Raw genomic sequence first — 20,012 nt, 5'->3', positions numbered from 1 at the left:
GGAATGCTTTGTGATCTGAGCTTATGTTAGTTGGGTGGATGAACATGATGTTCACAGGGATGGATTACCGAACGGGCCTATCGGGGCCAGGCCCAGGGGCCCATAAACTCAGGGGGCCCCTAAGCCAGAACCTTTTACATGAAGTTGCTGGGGTGCCCAGACGTCCTCTTTTGCATGGAAAAAACGTTGTCACGGGGGAGGGGGTGTGGTGGGCATGCTATACACTGCCCCGCCCCTCCCACTCCCCCAGCGACGAAGTGTCCTCCTTTTCACAAACTCAAATCTGCGTGATGGGGAGGGGGCCTTTTACATGTCCAGGCTCAGGGGCCCGTGGTTTCATAATCTGTCCATGGATGTTCCTACATCCACTCATGCACTCTGAGCACTGTTCACTGTTCTTCAGACACCTGTCCAGCTGGGATGTTACCCACCTCGGCGGACCTTGGGGAGATGGCCTCTGACTCAGAGTAACAGGCTTATGTTTCTATTCATATTTGTATCCTTGCATTTAAATCAAAGCAGTTAGCCTTTATACGAACCCACCAATCAGTTGTATATTAACATTAATGCAATTTCTTGCGAAAGAAGATTAGATTAGAGTCAAGCTGGTAACCAGGGGGGCTATCACCGTGGTGCAGAGTTCAGCCGGGTGACAGTTGTTCTTGAACCTGCTGGTCCGGGAACAGAGGGCACTGTAGCGCCTCCCAGAGGGGAGGAGGGCAAACAGTCTGAAGCTGGGGTGAGAGAAGAACACCCACTGCTCCACTGATTCTGATCATTCGTACCCATCAGCAGGAAAGGCCAGCTCTGCCCTTGGTCATATTGTTAAAGAGATCTGATTCATATCTTTTAATCAACATGAACTTGTAATTGTCGATTTTAGCGCAATCTTAGATATTCGTAATTTAAGTACTCCCTTGGTTTCTCAAAATTGCAGCAGTGTTCTGGAATTGTACTGATCTGTAGGGTTAAAACCTGTAACCACTCTTTTTTAATCAGTCTGTAATTGAAGTTCAAAACATCTGAAGGAGCATTCTCAGAGATTTTCATTTAATATAGGCTATTTAGTTTACATCATTTATATAATCTGTATATTTTCAAACATGTCTTCGCATTTTATTTTGTTTACAGTCTGTTTTAATAAAAGTGCTTGTGACATTTCACATTTGGCTTTGACTTACAACAGAACATTTAGCTGACTGCCAATATGTATATTGTGTATCGGTATTCAGTCTAATACTATTCAGGGAATATTTTTTGGTCCAAATAGCCCATCTCAGATGTTCCTAGTTATATAACATTGCCAAATCATTGGTGTCCAGTATATGCTATGAGTTAATGAAGGATGAAAATGATCTTTTAGACAATTACATTTTAGTAAACTCAATTATCTCAGTGAACTGAATCATCATTTAATTGATGGACATATCAGGCTGAATTGTAAGTCACCTTTCTTGTTGAGGTGATGGGCTTTGGACTGAGGCTTGATTCCCACTGACCCTAACATGTAAATTCATCACCGCCTCCCTTGGCAAGTCTTCCATAACTAAGGTACGTAAAATACACGGATACTCCTGAGGAAATTGAAATAGCAACTTCAGTAAAATCAGTGAAATCCTTATACACAAGTCAGAGAAATGTCCTTTCTTTGTTGTAAATTTCATGATGGCCATGTAGTCCCAGAATCATTTTCAATGCATTTAAATGTGTGTACAGTGGCTGTCACTAATGTGAGCTGGCCCTTTAAGAAAAGAGGGAGCCTGTGAAAGGGCAGTGTGTGTGTGTGTGTGTGCATGCGTGAGAGAGTGTGTCAGGCGCACCAGCACTCTGTGTGTCTGGGTGACTCAGGAGAAGCAACCACACTCAGCTCAACAGTCCAATGACAAAAAGCTTTTTGGTCCCCCTCTCCCCCCTTCCTCTGGACTGACAGAGGCCGGACACCCATCTTGGGCGTTTTCTTGTACCTGTCCTAATCGGGTCTCCGGTGGACGCATCTTCCTCCACTCATGTTGCGTGTCTTTATCCTGTGTGCTGAGAATGTGCAGACGCACGACGCGGACGTCAGCGATGCCTACTGCTCCGTCTCATACGAAGGTAGGAGAGGAGAGGAGGGGAGAGGTGGGGTGGTGCCAAAGGAGGTGGGGAGATGGGTAGAACGAGTCAGGTTGGCACTGGACCACTGTCTAGCCTATGAAAACACACTAGTGTCTAAAGTCTACAGGAATCTAATCTTTGCCAAAGTAACATTTGACCAACTCTTTCCCACCACTCATCCACTGTGTTTGACTGCTAGGGAGCGCTTCACTCTCATGGCAGCAGCTGAGGTTATTATTGGAACGACATGCCCATTCACTTCGACAGATGTCCAGTAAAGGGGGGAGTTTTGTTACACTGGCACCAGGGACTGAGCTGAGCACAGATAAGCCATGCGCCCCGTGTTTATAAGCAGGGTTAAGTCAACACACAGGTTTTGGCCGACTGGGGCACCCACCATACTCTGCAGCTTTTGTGTGGAAGGCTATCTCTGACTTTGGGAGATTTGTGAGACATTCTGTGCATAGAATAGGTTTTAGCTTAGCTCAGTAAAACATCCGTTTTACTGACACTGTGCCTAATGGCAAACTTTATTGTTTGTGCCCCAACATTGCAGTAAAGCTTTTTCATAGATTGAATTTGTCATCCATTAAGCACCAACTTATTTGAAATGAAACACAAAACAAGAGGTGTGCATTTCATTTTTACATAATAGCTTTTCTCACATTTCTTCATAGCATAAGATTTGAACAGCCTCGAGCAGCCTCAGCTCTAGTGATGTATATCTAATGGTGGACAGCTTGTTTCTTCATAAAAAGTGCTTCTGGTGATATGTGATGGCACAGGGGCCTCTTACTTCAAAAGGTTAAAGTGGAACACAGGAAACACACTTTCCAGGAAATGTGCTTCATCATGGTGAGATGAAACTGAGAGGGGTACTATGGTTGCCATGGCAACTTCTGTCTGTTGTATATCTGATGTCGGGAGAATATAATCAAGTCATCCCTCATGTCTAATTACTTTGATTCTTTGAACGGCGCCCACTTAATAAAACATACCCACAGCTGCTTTAGACCGTCATTTGGCAATTAGCATACATCACAGAGCCCTTGGTAAAAGAAAACAAGTCTACCTTTTTCTTAGATATCATGAGGTGACAACAATATCTGACATGCAGTCTTAATACAGGTTGTCTTTTATGTTGTTAGCGCTTCATTTTTAAGACATCTTGCTGTTTTACCACTGGGACAGCAGGTGGTGCTCCATGTCCTCAGGATCTGGAGAACATTCCGGCACTCCAACACTCCTGACATGACACAACCGTATTTTGTTTGTATTCCTGGTAAAAAAAAAAAACCCCACTAGGGACTGAAAGATCAAATGAAGACCTATATTGTAATACCTCATGCCTTGATTTGACAGGCCAATTGTGTGACATTTGATTTGGTTACCCAGGAAGTGTTACTCTCTTTCTAAATTTGTGGTTTCTTTTGATTTGATTTCGCACAGGTAATTTGTTAATTGCCTATATTACCTTCACTCTCATTTAAGTGAATGAATCAAAATATATTTTAAATTAGCTTTCCAAACTTCCAGCAGGTAGGTCTAAACACATTGTAAAATTCCGCCATGTCCGTTCTCTCAGACACAAGAGACAGACAAGGGGTGTGAGGATGGAGGGAGGGGGTAGGAAATGTTTAGATTTCCTCTGGACTTGAGGGATATGTGCTGTGCAGGGGGTAGTCCTTATGTGTGGATTTGTGATTCGCATGGGTGTAGTGCGCATGTGTCTACGTGTGTTAGTGCAGGGGGTAGTCCTTATGTGTGGATGTGTGATTCGCATGGGTGTGAGAAAGCAAGTCTCCAGCTGGGCTCTGTTTATGTGACGAAATCACTAAGTGAAGCGACTGTGTGTCATAGAGAGAGAGAGAGAGAGAGAGAGAGAGAGAGAGAGAGAGAGAGAGAGGGCTAGAGAGAGAGACAAGACAACTCCTCTGTCATTCATACGAACCTACACTGTGCTGCTTTGCTGTCTGTGGTCCTGGCTCCGTGGGAAGATACAACCCAGTCTGACTGCTGGGCATTCTCTTGTGCTTGTGTCTGAGTGTGATGTTTGGATGGTTTGAAGAACTGTGGAGGGCCTGAGTGTTGTGGCTGTAGTGGCATCATGTTGAGGTGTGTGCTCCAGAGGGCCACTAACCTGGACAGGGGGGAGAGGCACAGCGACCCCCTGGCTAGCATCACATTCAGAGGTAAGAGAGAACCAGTGTGTGGCAGGCACGTGTCTGTGAATATACAGATAATGGAAGGGTAGGATACGATATATGGACAATATTATAATTATGGTTATATAGAGGTCTGAAATGCATTACATTTATTTTAGAGCACTATATCAGGATTACATGTGTGCAGTGTAGTGGTTTTGTGTTGGTGTTAGCATTCATTACAAATCTTGTAATGCGAAAACTTTGACCTGTTGGTAGCATCTAGTAGCAATAGGTATGAGAGAATCAATCAGAAATGTTCTATTTGATATTTCTCTGAGGTGATCCTTTCAAAAATGGAGAAAAGTCTTATGGCTTTGTAAAACAGGTTTTAAAATTTTAGTCACACATCACAGAAAGGGTCTTTTTAAATGTTTGAGTTTTAGATCTATGGGGTGTTTAGATAACTGTTTCAAACTCTTAAATTAAAATGAATGAACAAAACGATTAGTTATGTTTGTTAATCATTAAGTATGTCTCGCTATTTTTATTAATGTTTTTATTGTCTTGGTAGTTTGTTTTCAATTCTCTTATGATTGTCTTCCCAGTGCCTGAATGAATGACTGGCAGCTCCCAGTTTATTGTGCTTTTAACGCTGTGACTGCTTCTTCCTGTGATTGTCTAGCACTTCCTGTTCCATCACTTTTAGGTGCACAAATACATGTGTGAGTACATGTGCACGGGTTCAGTGTCTCCATGCATGGCAATACTGACCCTAGGTGAAGCATCCCTCCATGATGTATATACTGTGTCCTTTACCATTTGAAGCCCCAAATTATAGTTCTGCTCGTTATAAACATTTGAAACTAAGGTTTTAACATATGCATCCTGAGATCCATTCTTTGTAAGGCATTGGTGCAGACATAAGGGGAGCGTAACTACGTTTCTAACAATGGCTTTTTGAAGGGATTTGTTAATTGGGAAATGATAAGTTGGACCACAGAAACAGGCATTGAAAGGGTGGGGGTTGTTAAATTGCTGACCTCTCCAAATGACTCTGGAGGAGCAAACCACTTGTATTTGGAATGTTCATGTTTGCTCGACATGCCATCTTGCTCCAGGAGCAATGCCAAGACATGAAATATCCATCTATCCTCCTTCAAAATGAGTCCATGTTTAGAACTCATGTTGACTGTTCTACATTCATTGCTTTCACATTTGTTCAAACACAGTTAGTTTCCTAGACCTAAAAGCCACGAGTTTTTTAAAATAGGGAGGAAAATCACAAAGGATAAGGACCATTTCCTCCACCGCTGTGTGTCAGATAGCATCTCCTTTTATAGACATCAGAGGGGCAGACTCTGCTGAGAGACTGTGCTCTGAGTAAGCACAGAGTTATGTGTGTGTGTGTGTGTGTGTGTGTGTGTGTGTGTGTGTGTGTGTGTGTGTGTGTGTGTGTGTGTGTGTGTGTGTGTGTGTGTGTGTGTGTGTGTGTGTGTGTGTAGGTAAGGGGGTGAGCTTAGCATGTAGATGATGCCATGTCCTCCCTATTGGGTTCTCCTGAATATGAAAGAAACACAGATTGTTGTTTATAGGAGTGAGTCATATGTATACAGAGCCTCAAACCTGGGGTTGTTCTCATGAGTGACATGATCATGCCTGTCCTTCTGCTGTACCTGTGGGAAAATGGGCATTAATTGGTTTTGAGACTTTCAAGTAAGCGTAGCACTCATACGAAACATAAAAAGGTAGCAAACTTTGTACCTTTGTGACAATGTCCAAATATTTTACGACTGATGCCAAAATAGTCTAGAATGTTCCACTCCGCTTCCTTAAGTCAGACAGCATTGTGCCATGCGGTCTTCACACTCAAACCACTCCCTGGTGTTTCCTCTGTTGTTGCCTCTCTTCTGGGTCGAGTAGATATTTTTAAGTTTATGGACTATTTTGAGGCCCATTCACCGGTTGGCCCATGATTCTATCTCCAAGAGGCTTGTTTATCCTGTGTCCACCTCGGTTCTTGTGATCATAACAGGAAGGCGGAACACTCTCCTGAGTCTGTGCCTAGGTTGACAGGCAGATTGAGAAACCTATAGAAGGGCTTTATGAGTCTGATGAATGGCTATTTTTACAGCCTTCTCAAGTTTATTTTGATATACTGTATGCGTGTTTGGATTCAGTTGTTTACAAATGAAGATCAATTTCCTAATTTCCTTAAATTCTCCAGACAAGGCCATACTTCATATGCACACGCCGTTTTCAAATACTCATATTGTAGGCAAAACATTCCTAACACACAGAAACGGCTTCTTGCCATAACGTTGTCCATGTAGAAGAATAGAAGAGTGGAAATCTTTTGCTGAAATGTTTTATGGCAGTAAACAGCCCTTGTTGCCCTTCCTTTCCTGAGACCAAATCATATTTTAAACTGATGAGCATCGGTGAGTACCAATGCTCAATGGACCCAACGAGTAACAGTGTTGACTTGCCTCCAGTCATGAAGGATCTGTCTGGCCATGGCCTACGCACTCAGTTTTCTTCCATTTTTCTAAACATTCAAACCAGTGGAACAATGGAAAGCACCTCTAATAAATCAGCTTGATGTGAGATAACATTGTTTTGAATATTAGTGTGATGAATGTTTTATTCAAGTCTGATTGTGAGAGTGAGACAAAGAGTAAGTTGTGTTTCTTGATAAAAAGCTCTTCTCCTGTGAATCCATCTTGTTTCTGTTTATAGAACTACCAGACACACTGCTTCCTGAGAGGGCAGGAAGTCATGGCTCAAGCCTCCCTTCCCTCCATGTATTAAACATATTATAAACTTCCTTCCATAACAAGAGCCGTTTAATGCATCATATCTTGTATCATCCTCTGGTGCATATCCTATTAGTGGCTGTCCCCAGCACACAGCTTAAAGCTGATAGCCTGCTGGTGCAGTTTTTGAATGCAGTGCCCCAATAACCTCAGACCAGATGCCTCTAGGGCAGTTTGCGAGTTGGTAATGAATTAGTGTTGACTGCTTAGCCCTATCTTTGACAAATGAAGTTGGACAGGCTAAGTGATCTCTTCAGTAATAATTAAGGCTATGAAACGATTAAAACTATCGAATATTTTACACGATAACTAATAGCGAGTTAACTAATTTAAGTAACGTCAGAATACACAAACTACAGTAAGCACTTATCATTTCTTGCTAACTGATTAGCAAATGTATGACAGCAAAACCCGTCGCTGCGGTCATTTGTTTAAATTGCATAGTTGAATATGGCCGTCGCTTTGACACGTTTTTTCCCCTATAAAACCTAACAACCTAAGTAATAATAACTATGTTTTCTCTTTTGCCAGGGTCAAAGAAGAAGACTAAAGTGATCAAAAACAATGTTAATCCTGTATGGAATGAGGTTAGTGTTTTTTGTTTGCCCCTGATGAACAAAATATATTTTTAAGTAGTGTGACTGAAGCTCTTGTAATGTATTTTAAAGTACCTATTTAGGAATCACCTTTCAAGCCACTCTTTCAAGTGCTCTTCAAGAAGGAAAAAGATAGGAAGAGAGACTCACTGTCCTGACTGACTGTCCTCTCTCTCAACTGCATCATCTACCTCTCTTCCAGGGCTTTGAGTGGGACCTTAAGGGAGTGCCTCTAGACTCTGGTGCACAGATCCACGTGGTCGTCAAGGACCATGAGAAAATGGGCAGGAACAGGTATGGCTGGAATATGTTGGAGTGGTACACTGTATGTTTGAATGAGGGCTCTCAGTCCCCATGCCAGATCTGTAATTAAAAGCAAGTCTGACCTGATGATCCTTCAGATTAGAGTGATTATTTACGATTATAATTGGAAATAATCATCTAGCCACTTTGACCTTGCTCACTGTCCCGACTTCTGATCATTCTCTCTGATAGTGTTAATTATAGTGTGGTCGGAAAGAACCCAAGAAACACCTTCATGGAACAAAAATGTCCAGGCAGAATTCTTAGATGCAGAGTCTTAAAAAGATGATTTATTATTTTAAACCATAGCAGGGCTATGTTATTTTCACAAAGCGCACAATGTACATCTGACAGGGTCAAATAAAGGTCAGCCATAGCATTGTAGAGCAAGGGTTATTTGTCCGTGGTCAAGTTTACATTTCTATAAACGCTGATGAAATAGAGAGGCTTGGTGGAATTTGTGGAATGTTTCATTGTTAGCAGAGCCATCAGTATTTAGGAGAGAGACGCTGAACATCAGGGAGCTGCCCACTTCCTCGGTGTTCCCATGGGCAGTGCCCAGCCTTTGGGAACTACTCAAGCCTGCTTGGCCTCAGTAAATGGTCTTATGTGAAATGTGGGTATGTAAGTTCACTAATTCATATACACTATACTGTCACAGCAACGTTTATGTTCAAGGGCAAGCATACAGGAGTAAGGGACCATATCACGCAACTGATTGGTCTCGGGTGTGAAACCTCAAGGACATTTTTATTCGCTGGCCAAGAGGTGCTGTGAAGGACAAACATCTCATCTCAAGGAAACCACTAATGGTCAACCCTCCCAGCATGCATTGTTCCCGTCAGTGTCCCAAGGTTCTCACCAATCAGAAACCATTGTCCCCCAGGAGCCTTCGAAGGGAAGTTTTCATCATTAGTTTTCCCCTTGTTTTCCCCTCTCAACTCCAAGCATAGCTTACCTGGGGGTTCACATCAAATTAAACAAATAAACCTGTGGAGAGCAGGCTTCTGCACACAATGGCCTTGCAGCTAACGCTGATTAGCAGACAGATAAAACAACCCTCACTTATGAACATATCCATGAAGGAATGCTGCAAACAAACAGTTGGTTCATAAGTATATAATGCTAATGGCATAGAAATTGTATACACAACTGACAATAAATGCAAGAGAGATGGGAGAGGAGAAGGCAGGGAGGAACGAAAAGAAGGACAAGCAAGGAGAGAATAGAGGGAGGAAGGGGAGAAGGACAAGCAAGAAGAGAATAGGGGGAGGGAGGAAGATTCACAGGATGTGACTCAGGAGGGTTTTCTGTGATTTTCTTGGATGTTAAACACACGATAAGCTGATTAGTGCATAATACAGTGAAATATGTATTACAGTTTTAAGGCAGATTGTGCCACACGGAGAGGTCAGGTTTGCAAGAAAACTAAATGTCTGTCAAAAGATTTTTCATATTTTGTGTTGAATGAATATGGTTGAAGGCTGGTTTACGTAAAGTGACTGAAGCACTCTTTACTGCTGATTGATTGGTGTATATGTATGGGACTCATTGAATGAACACCTGCATGGGTACAACCATTACCTTAAAAAACCTGACAGAAGTGAATTGTCCTGTCTGTGATGAGGAGCTCTGCTTTTCTGCTTTATAATTTGACATTTAACTTAGGATCTTATTGCGCAGTAGCTATTCACGAGTGCTGACATTTGAAGAAATTGAAAAAAGATCCATAACTTATGTCATCATCTTCCTCCCTTTTTTTGCTTTTCTGTTTACTATTGTTATATCTTTTAACTCTCTATATATTTAATATATATTGTTACTATTATAGTTTTGGCCAACTACCTAAAATGTAATTTCCTGTAATACTGTAATTGAGTATTGCATGCCTTTCATGTATTCTATAATTGTATGATGTATTTCCCATGTTGGATTATTATAGAAGGCTAGACCTGTTTAAACACCTTCTAGTCAGCTTAGAATTCACTTAAGAGTTACCAACCCACCAGTTTATCAACTCTCAAGTCTACCATGAGCAATGAAAATGACATGGCTTATGAAGGAAACCCATTTTATTCTACCCAGAAGGTTAAGGTTGCAGCACTGCTAATGCATGTTACTGAGTTTACGTGTCGGCTCGATACCAACAACTTCCTCTCCTACCTTTATCTGATATTCATCTGGTGTCATAATGACTGTATGCTAGCAAGGTACCACTTGTTGTCTTCTTGAAGCTGTGTTTTTGTGTTTAATTTACTCATCACAAAGATCTTTTAGTAATTTATGTGTATGAGAGTAAATAGACATTATAAAATACAGTATGAGTGGAATTGTCCACAATGGCAGTTACAGCCATGGTCCCTTACGGCACTTCTGTTAACTGTTGCACATTTACACAAGAAAACACAATTTCTTCTGAAGTAAAGCAGCAGTCGAGATGTATTCGATAAAATACAGTCATGTCACATAGTCCTGCAAGACAGCTAAATAACGCTGAATAATTCTGACGTTCGTATACTGGGTCATGATCCATACCAGCATACCATTCTCTTCCCTCCCCTTGTATTTGAGTTCACATCTGTCCTCTGCTGCCTCTTTCTTTGTCTCACAGGTTTCTGGGGGAATGCAGATTGTCTCTTCGAGATGTTCTCAACTCCCCCAACCTGGCAGCAACCATCACTGTGTCCTTAGTAGATACCAAAAAGAACAACACCGGGGTAAACCTCTTTTATATTTCTGACCATTCTTTGTACATGTGATTCTAGATTGTCTGACTGGTGTTCGTCAGACAAATAGACATTCCTTTTTCTTCCCCCTCCATCTCTGCCTCCATTTCTTCTTATTTCTCTCTCTCCTCTCACTCTCTCTCTCTCTCTAAGCTGTGGCTGCAGCGTTAGTATCAGAGTTGGTCATTGCATTCCTTCCCCTGTCTGATTAAAGCTCAAAGCCACATCCTTCCAGTAGGCTGTGAATCCGGAGGCAGGAGCCCACACCCTAGGTCCCACTCCACCCTGTTCTCATCCATCTGAAATACGTCTTGTGTCCACTCACTCACTCTGTCCCCACCTGGGTTTCCTTGAGTCATGTAACTGTCTCCCGTCACAGTGGGAGATCTGTGGCACTGTTGTCTAAGGGCAACTTCCTGGTATTGTGTGCAGGGCTTTGGGCAGAGTCAAGGAGTTTGTTTTTCAGAGTGACTCAGAGCTAGGAAAGACTCCTCTGCTCTCTGAATAACAGTCACATCCTCAGGCAGGAAAAGTCTTCAGTGTGCCCAGGTATCACCCTGATCCCTGGGTTCTGTGTCGTAAACAAACTCTAGATTAGAACACTTACCTGTTGTCTGCCCTCCTCTACTGAACTCCACTCATCTTGGAAGGCCTGGGACAGCAGCACTATTGTGTCAGAACTATCCTAGTTGGGATCTCATTGCAAGTCTCTTAGATGGGCATCAGTATTGTTGGGTATTGTTAGCTTCTGTTGGGAAACTAAATAATTCAAACTCCACGGAAGCATAAAGGGATTGTTGATCAGGTTTTGAATGAAGAGCATTAGCTCCTTTGTATCTGTGTATATTAAGTTCTACTTGAGATCAGGGCCTGTGAAGCGACGCATAGAGATGCTTGCAGGCCATGTGACTGCCCAAGGCCCCCAGATCATGAGCAGAAGCACTGTGTGCAGCACCAGAACAGAGACACACTCTTCATCATCTGAACAGCCTGATTACATTAAGTCTGTATGCATGGCTGCAGATTGACTATGAAAGAAGATCAGGGTACATGTATAGTTTCAGGGTATAGTTTATATGGGGTTGCAAACAATCTAATTGTATCTCTATTTTTTGATTCTCTATAGGTCACATTTACTTATTTATTTATATGTTGATGGTGTTACTTCCTCTACCCTTCACCAGGCTACAGTGACCTTGCAGGTTTCCTACATTCCTCCACCTGGAATGAGTCCAATATTCCAGCCTCCTCCCCAACCAGAGGCTGTACATAACCCAGTGGAGCTGGATACTGTGACAGGTGAGTACACGCACGCACGCACGCACTCACGCACGCACGCACGCACGCACGCACGCACGCACGCACGCACGCACGCACGCACGCACGCACGCACGCACACACACACACACACACACACACACACACACACACACACACACACACACACACACCATAGTGGACCAGTGTAGTGTCTAACATCCTCAAATGAGACATGTCTGACTGAGATAACTAAATAGTTCAAATCTAAATTAGGTTAAGAAATTGAGGGAGGTATTCAGTCTGAGAATAACTAGCTGTGCATGGACTCAGCTGGGAAATGAGATTCCTAACATGACGCAAAATGTAACAATACAGGAACTCTGAACACAAGCCAGCAAGCATGTTGAGGAATGACATGCTGGTGAATTCACTATTGTTTCCCGTGTGTGAGCAGTCTTCTCGCTGGACACTATGGGAGAGGACGACACTGAGAGCATGCTGATGATGGAGGAGGAGACGGTGGAAGAGCCGGAGCCGGTCACAGGGGTTCCGGGGCCTCAGGAGCCAGGGGTTCCCACCGCCCCACCCAAAAGAAACCCACCAAACTTCAACCTCAGCCTAAAGAAGAAGAAACGCCATGGCACGAACAAAGCACCCTTGCCAAATAAACCCCAGGACCTGCAGGTGTGTGTGTGTGTGTGTGTGTGTGTGTGTGTCTGTGTGTGTGTGTGTGTGTGTGTGTGTGTGTGTGTGTGTGTGAGTGTGTGTGTGTGTGTGTGTGTGTGTGTGTGTGTGTGTGTGTGTGTGTGTGTGTGTGTGTGTGTGTGTGTGTATGTGGGTGTTTGTGTGTGCATACGTGTGTGTATGTGTGGATGTCTGGTTGCTTAGTTAGTATACTGTATGTGGTCATTTTTGACATTATCACATATGTATAGGGCTTTTTCACTAAACTGTGGTTATTTTGTAAACTTCTCGGTGAACTATGGTGTATTCTTATTAAGGCCTGTGTTGGCCATAGTATTAGTGTGTCAACTAATGCAATTTTAGATGAAGACATGAGATTTTGCCCTCATTTTTGCAACTCATTTAGACCTGAAACTTTCCTCAAACTCCTCTTTGCGGAGCAGTCACAGTTGTAATGATGGACATGTGACTCTATAATGTTATCTACGCTGTTACCATGGAAAGCCTATTCTGTCTTGCATGATAGGTACTGAATGACTGACACATTGCACTAAATATCATTGTAAATATCTTGAATTTTAAATCCTCACATCATCCTGTGGTATGATCAGGTTTTTTTACAAGCACCTTGTCTGATACATCAAAGCCCTCATCAGCACTTTATTATGAGCTGGAAATTATTCTGCTCACCTTATGAAATTGGTGACACATCAAGCCAAGTGACTTGCCTTGTGTTTGGGGAAAATTCACTCAAGTTACCTCAGACTCCAGAGTTGTGTATAAGTATAGTTTCATTCAACAACAGATGTCCTGGCAGACAAGTTTATATAGAATGAAGTTAGCGTTCTCTGCCAAAGCACTAGAGATAACCACATGGTGTGTCTGCCACATCCAAGGTCATCTTGCTATGCTTTTTGCAATGTAATGCAACAGCAAGGCAGAAAAGAAGGACTACTAGTTGTGTGCTAGTGTGAAGGACTTCTACTGTGTGTGCTAGTGTGAGCACTTAGGCTTTTTTCTCTTGTCCAAACATTACTCTGCTTGTAACTCCTCATCAGATAATAGTGTGATGACAGGAAAAGAAGAACGTTGCCTTTTTGAACTTCAATTTCAATCCAATTGAGGATTCTGTTTATGAGTAACAGCACATAGATAGTTTAGTCTATGGCCTATCTCAGCTCTGCAACTCATGTGATTGGTACACACAGGCTTAAGTAGACAAAGGTTTCTATTCTCTCCGAAGTGCACACAGTGCACACATGTCTAGGGTCGACTATGGATTACTTTAGCATGGCAAACTTCATTTAGGTTACAGAGAAATTCAGAAGTATTTTAAGTTTTATAAACATTTCTGTCGGCACAGTAAATATCAGATGGCTATCAGTTCGATGTTATGAAACCTGTACCATTAATGTGAGCTGTATATAGCAGTCAGCTGAACATACACACAATCACATTTAGGGACAAATTCCATTTTTTGCAACAAGTGTTTCATACAAATGCAAGTCAGATATGCAACTCAAACACCCCACCTTGTATAAAGTTTTTCTTTCTAAAGTGATGCACGTAGAGAGATGTAGCAGAGTAGTCTGCTTCTAGTTGTGCTCTGTTGGTGCAGCATATCATAAAACAGTATGAGATGCTACTCTAGCCTACATAGCTCTGGAATTAGATCAATGCCATAAATATTTTGTATCTGTAATATAGATTTTGTATCTGTGAAACCATCTACACTTTCAAAATCTACAGATACGGATTTCTAATACGAAATGTATCTACACTTTCAAAAACTATCTTCACATTCAAAATCTATTTACAGATACGGATTTCAAATACGAAATTTATCTACACTTTCAAAAACTATCTTCACTTTCAAAAACTCTCTACAGATACGGATTTCAGTTACGAATTATGGCAGTGTTTTTAAGTCCTTTCTAAAGAGCCAATCAGCGCTTTTGGTAGATTTTCTAAAGCTCCAATGAACACATCAGGGCCCAGCAAGCTAGCACTGATTGGCTAGCCAGTACAGGATACAGTTGATTATACTAGTTTAGATATTTTCACTTATGTAAAAAATGTATAAATAATGTACTGTTTTCTTCATTGTGCATACCAGGTACGAGTACGGATTATTGAGGGTCGGCAGTTGCCAGGCGTCAACATCAAACCTGTCGTGAAGGTTACTGTCAGTGGACAGACCAAGACAACTCAGATCCGGAAAGGCAATAACCCATTCTTTGATGAGGTGAAAAGAAACAACTGTTCATATTTTCCCCAAATATTTTTCATTTTAATCTCTACATCAATTTTTATATTGGCCCCACTAAAAATGTAATGTTTTCATTTTAGTGCACTTATTAATTAAATAGTATTATTTAGTTCTATTTACTTATAAATACATAATATTACACATTACTAACCCCAAGCCTGTTAGGGCACTTCAGGCACCTGAGCCTCTGCTGTTAACTCCTTTTCTTAGACAGGAAGTAGATTATAATGCTTTGTAACAATGAATCAAGCAAAGTTGCACTGAAGCCAAAGGTTCTATTTTTCAGACTTTCTTTTTGAACTTCTACGAGACCCCCTCAGAGCTGTTTGATGAACCCATGTTCATCACTGTAAGTCTAAACCCATGTTTCCTGTGTCCATAATATAGCACACTTCCCATGTCTCTCATCTTCTACATCTCATAAAGTTTTTCCAGAATTGATAATAACTGATCTGCTGTCTCCCACAGGTTCTGGATTCCAAGTCACTGCGTAAGGATTCTGTGATTGGTGAATTCAAGGTCAAATCTTTTTGTTCGTTTTGTCATTCCATCAGACTTACACTATGTTTCATACAATGATTTATCTACATTTCTTTCTATCTTTGTTTGAGCAGTTTACATATTTCTGAAATAAGTTGGTAGAATCTAGTCTGTTTTGAGTCATAGCAATGTCATTGTCTGTTTTCATATTGTTTTTGCCAGTAGCTTATCCAGAGTCTTGTAAATGTAGCAGTATTAACCCCACATGAACCCATTTCTGCCCTCCTTCCTAGATGGATGTGGGCATGATTTACAGTGAGCACAGTGAGTACCTCACATGTTCTTTTTGTATCTCTTTACTCCTAATCACTGGTCATTTCAGATGTCCATTCTCCATTGGCTGCATCGTCTCTTGGCTCTCTCCCTCTCTCTGCCCAGGGCATGCATTCCTCAGGAAGTGGCTGCTGCTGTCTGACCCTGATGACCTCTCTGCGGGGGTCAGAGGTTACCTGAAAGTCAGTCTGTTTGTGGTTGCTGCAGGTGACGAGCCCCCGGTGAGTCTGCTGGAGAGACCAGTTCATGGATGATAGGTTTAAGGCACTAAAAAAATGTTGATGTTTAGAGGAATATTGTTTGTGTGAGTGAGTGTGTGTGTGTTTGTATGGCCATCAGATGGATAGAAGAGAGGGTTTGGAGGAGAAGGAGGACATCGAGGGGAATCTGCTGCGCCCTGCTGGACTCACCCTTAGAGGCGCCATCTTTACACTCCGGGTTTTCAGAGCAGAAGATCTACCGCAGAGTGAGTACACTCTGTGTGTGTTAATAATCCTGTGTGTGTGTGTGTGTGTGTGTGTGTGTGTGTGTGTTAATAATAGTGTGTGTTAATAATCAAGTGTGTGTGTTAGTAATTGTGTGTTAATAATCGTGTGTGTGTGTGTGTTAATAATCATGTGTGTGTGTGTATGTTACCTACTGCGATTACTTTGTGGTATTTATACCTTTTCCTGTAGATGAAAAAGACAACTAGTGTGACCTGTGCTTGGGGTGAGGGAAATTATCTTCTCTGTTTTCTTGTCCTCTCAGTGGACGATGCCTTCATGGATGGCATGAAACAGGTTCTAGGATTTGATACAAACAGGAAGAACCTGGTTGATCCCCTTGTGGAGGTCAACTTTGCAGGGAAAACGGTACTACTATATCATTTGACTGTTTAGTTGAATACACATTGACATCTGCACATGGTCCTCTTACTGACACCTTTCACCATCTTCACCCTCAGATCTGCAGTAAGATTCTGGAGAAGAACGCCAATCCTCAGTGGAACCAGAGCTTGACACTTCCCGTTCGGGTAAAACTTCACATTCGAGTTGTTTTCCTTCAGCAGCTGATTTATATATATTATTTATATATTTTATGTAGAGTTGATCTTTCTAACCATTCCCCTTCGACCTTTGACCTCCACCATGTCCAGTTTCCCTCTATGTGTGAAAAGATGAGGATCCGGATCTTAGACTGGTGAGTTGATATCTGAGGTTAGATAGATGTTTGAATGCCATTCTTTTTGTAAAAGCATGTTCATGTACTCATGTAATACATTCATTCAAGTATATGACATTTGAACATCAGTAATAACATATTTAAAGTCCAGTTGACAATTGATAAACTCACTGTATACTGTAGCCTGTACAAAAAATAGTAATATAAATAATGTAAAACGGACATTTAGACTCTATTCAGTTGATAACATGGTGGGGTATTCTTTGTTATCTTGCATGAAGGAGTAACATTTGTGTTTTGTCTTTCCCAGGGATCGCGCAAGCCACAATGATGTTATTGGAACATCAAACCTGTGCATGTCTAAGATCTCTGCCCCCGGTGGAGAGATAGAAGGTAAACATAAGCTCTTATTCTACAGATTATTTCTGGATGACAGTGATCTAACACATGTTCTGTGTTGAGTGTGGTGGAATGAACTATATACATGCACTGGTGGTGGTTTAGCACGTGCTGGTAAAACCCAACTGATCACTGAGCACACTGAATGCTTTGACTGGGAGAGTTGCATGTGCAGTCTCATGTGTGAGGGTGTAATGTTGGTCTAGTGGCTTTGGTAAGCTTTGGTAAGCTTTGGTTAGCTTGTTGGGACGCTGCTTCTGCATTGTTGACAGCACCCGTGAAATGCAGCAGCTAGCGTATGCTACAAAGTTCACCTCATGATGCAGTTGATGATAAGGTTTGCTTCTTTCACACAAAATATTTCAACTAATCACAACTCACCACTCATTTGAAGAAATGCTAAACATTAACCTCCAGTGAAAACTCTGGTGCCTGACCTGGCTAAAATCAGCCTTGCTGATCCTCTTCTCTGACACCCTGATTTCTTTGCTGCCATACTGCATGGCTTGACCTGGAGGTGGAAGGCGGGCAGAAGCTCGGAGCCTCACACTGATACGCCATTGAAAACAGAAGCACTGGCATGGTTTGGTTTGAGTGGGTCATGCTGACCTTGGGCTGACCTTGGGCTGACCTTGGGCTGACCTTTGGCCAGTGTTCTGGTTTCTATGTGACTTTACAGTTTAGACTACTCTTGAGCTCTAAACTGTCCTCCATCTACCATTCTGCTCTCAGATGAGTTGTCTCCAAGGAATCTCCAGCACATCAGTATGTCCATCATTTCTTTCTCCTTTCTCTATTTTTTAACATTAACATTTCCCCCTCTCATTTTTGGAACTATTGTGAAACTGGCCTGTACTGAGAGGCTGTATTTTGGTTTGGGTTCTCATGCAAGACAAGTCATAAACAGTGAGACTTGATACAATCTGTAGGTTCTGTTTGCTACACACTGGAAGAGCAGCATATGACGTCTGTTTTGAGATATGTTTATGGGCTGCTGTTCGAATGGTTTAATGATGGGCACAAGTTCACTAAGTCTTGTCTCTAGACATGTGATATTATCAAGGCTGTTTGAGATAGTAGTAGTTCTACTGCCAGACTTTATCTACAATGATTTTGGCAGTATTCACACTTGAAAACCTCCCTGATGAATCTATTGTTGTCATTGATCTCATGTCTCGTTCATGATGCTTTCAATGCCAGGAGAGCAGATATGAAGTGTGGTAGATTGAGTTTGGGATTTACTGGACCACGAGAGAAGTAACACATGTGCCTTTTGCAATCTCAGTGGATGACAGCGTGGGCTTCCTGCCATCATTCGGCCCCTGTTATGTCAACATGTACGGCAGTCCCCGAGAGTTCAGCGTCCTCACTGACCCCCATGAGATGCTCAACCTGGGCAAGGTAGGAGTTTGTGATTAACATCATCTGTTTTTGTCTATTAGATCCTAATTAACTGGATATCAGCTGTATGGAATTGGAAAACAAACCATTTTGACCACATGTTGGTTGATATACATTTTTATTTTCTTCATAAAATAATCTACATCTTGTGAGATGCAGGTTTCTGTCACGTGAGATCATGTCAGATGTAGTCCATGCCACCCAGAGAGCTGATTTGAGAGGTGTTGTTAGTGTAATGCGTGACCTGGAGCGTGTTATTGTCATTGCAGGGTGAGGGGGTGGCGTACCGTGGCCGTGTACTGCTGGAGCTAAGCACTAAGCTGGTGGAGCGGGGGGAGCATCGGAATGAGGACATTCCCTTTGATGATCTGCTGGTGGTAGAGGTGAAGTCAGTCTTATTAATCATCTTATAATGTATGACACAGAACAGAGGAACTTTCGACAATTGAGCCTATACATTTTAATTTCAGTATAACAGTAACTGCAAAAAGTCAAGAGTCAACATTTATCTGCAGGGAATAACCCAGCAGCACTTTCTCATTAGCTGATATGTGATTACAAACCAAGGAGTCTGTCACAGATAATTTGAGCTGAAGGCATAATGTAATGGCAGACAACACACTGAGGTGCATCCTGGTGTTTGTTTACTCTCTTAGAAGTTCATGCGGAAGAGGAAGTATTCCCTCTTTGCAGCGTTCTACTCAGCCACTCTCCTGCAGGATGTGGACGATGCCATTCAGTTCGAGGTCAGCATTGGTAACTACGGCAACAAGTTTGACCACACCTGCCTGCCTTTGGCTTCCACCACCCAGTTCAGCAGGGCTGTTTTTGATGGTGAGCAACAGCACCCCCTTGTGGTCTTTTACTGTCACTGAACAAAGGATGTCATAAATTCCATGTAACCCATCAGCTTTTGCTTTTGTGTTTCAGTTGACTGAACTAATTCATTTGATAACTGAATGATGCCAGGACCTGGGCTGACTGTTTAGTGTGATTGCAGGCTGCCACTACTACTATCTGCCGTGGGGAAATGTGAAGCCTGTGGTGGTCGTGTCGTCAGAGTGGGAGGACATCAGCCCTCGCATTGAGGCTCTCAACATGCTGCTTAGTGCTGCTGAACATGTGGTGGGTCTCTCACAGCTGGAGCCACATGCTCTGATCCCCTTTCCACGCTACCTGTTGGAAGAGATTAAAAAAAACCCTAGCATGCCCTAGTAATAACTAGTCATAAAACCCCCAGGCCTCCAAGTTGAGACCTAGTCTGTTTACTCTTCTAAATTGTAGGATGACAAACACTTATACGGACACAATTATTTGTAAATGTATTTTTGCTATAGTTTTTG

The 20,012-nt window shown here is 42.2% G+C and overlaps 1 protein-coding gene across 11 annotated transcripts in view; it reads left to right on the top strand.

Moving 5' to 3' along the window:
- Positions 1–1,843: 1,843 nt before the first annotated feature.
- The window catches only part of dysf (dysferlin, limb girdle muscular dystrophy 2B (autosomal recessive)), a 67,550-nt gene continuing 49,381 nt past the window's right edge, over positions 1,844–20,012 (top strand). For 5 of the 11 annotated variants that reach the window (XM_080839260.1, XM_080839266.1, XM_080839264.1 and 2 more), the window contains exons 1-21: positions 1,844–2,094; positions 7,586–7,641; positions 7,853–7,944; positions 10,565–10,670; positions 11,864–11,978; positions 12,394–12,623; positions 14,740–14,868; positions 15,179–15,241; positions 15,361–15,411; positions 15,666–15,696; positions 15,811–15,926; positions 16,045–16,171; positions 16,456–16,559; positions 16,652–16,720; positions 16,844–16,887; positions 17,180–17,262; positions 18,001–18,033; positions 18,554–18,669; positions 18,939–19,052; positions 19,326–19,503; positions 19,670–19,794. In XM_080839260.1, the coding sequence (XP_080695386.1) occupies positions 2,007–2,094; positions 7,586–7,641; positions 7,853–7,944; positions 10,565–10,670; positions 11,864–11,978; positions 12,394–12,623; positions 14,740–14,868; positions 15,179–15,241; positions 15,361–15,411; positions 15,666–15,696; positions 15,811–15,926; positions 16,045–16,171; positions 16,456–16,559; positions 16,652–16,720; positions 16,844–16,887; positions 17,180–17,262; positions 18,001–18,033; positions 18,554–18,669; positions 18,939–19,052; positions 19,326–19,503; positions 19,670–19,794 (2,070 nt within the window). In that variant the 5' untranslated portion in view covers positions 1,844–2,006. Of the gene's footprint in view, positions 2,095–4,067; positions 4,287–7,585; positions 7,642–7,852; positions 7,945–10,564; positions 10,671–11,863; positions 11,979–12,393; positions 12,624–14,739; positions 14,869–15,178; positions 15,242–15,360; positions 15,412–15,665; positions 15,697–15,810; positions 15,927–16,044; positions 16,172–16,455; positions 16,560–16,651; positions 16,721–16,843; positions 16,888–17,179; positions 17,263–18,000; positions 18,034–18,553; positions 18,670–18,938; positions 19,053–19,325; positions 19,504–19,669; positions 19,795–20,012 lie in introns of those variants that run through there. The other 6 variants (XM_080839257.1, XM_080839259.1, XM_080839258.1 and 3 more) reach the window with 4 other exon arrangements.

Source organism: Sprattus sprattus, assembly GCF_963457725.1.
Source record: "Sprattus sprattus genome assembly, chromosome: 5".
NCBI lineage: Eukaryota > Metazoa > Chordata > Actinopteri > Clupeiformes > Clupeidae > Sprattus > Sprattus sprattus.
The sequence above is the reverse complement of the archived record's forward strand: the minus strand, read 5'-3'. Positions and strand labels throughout refer to the sequence as shown.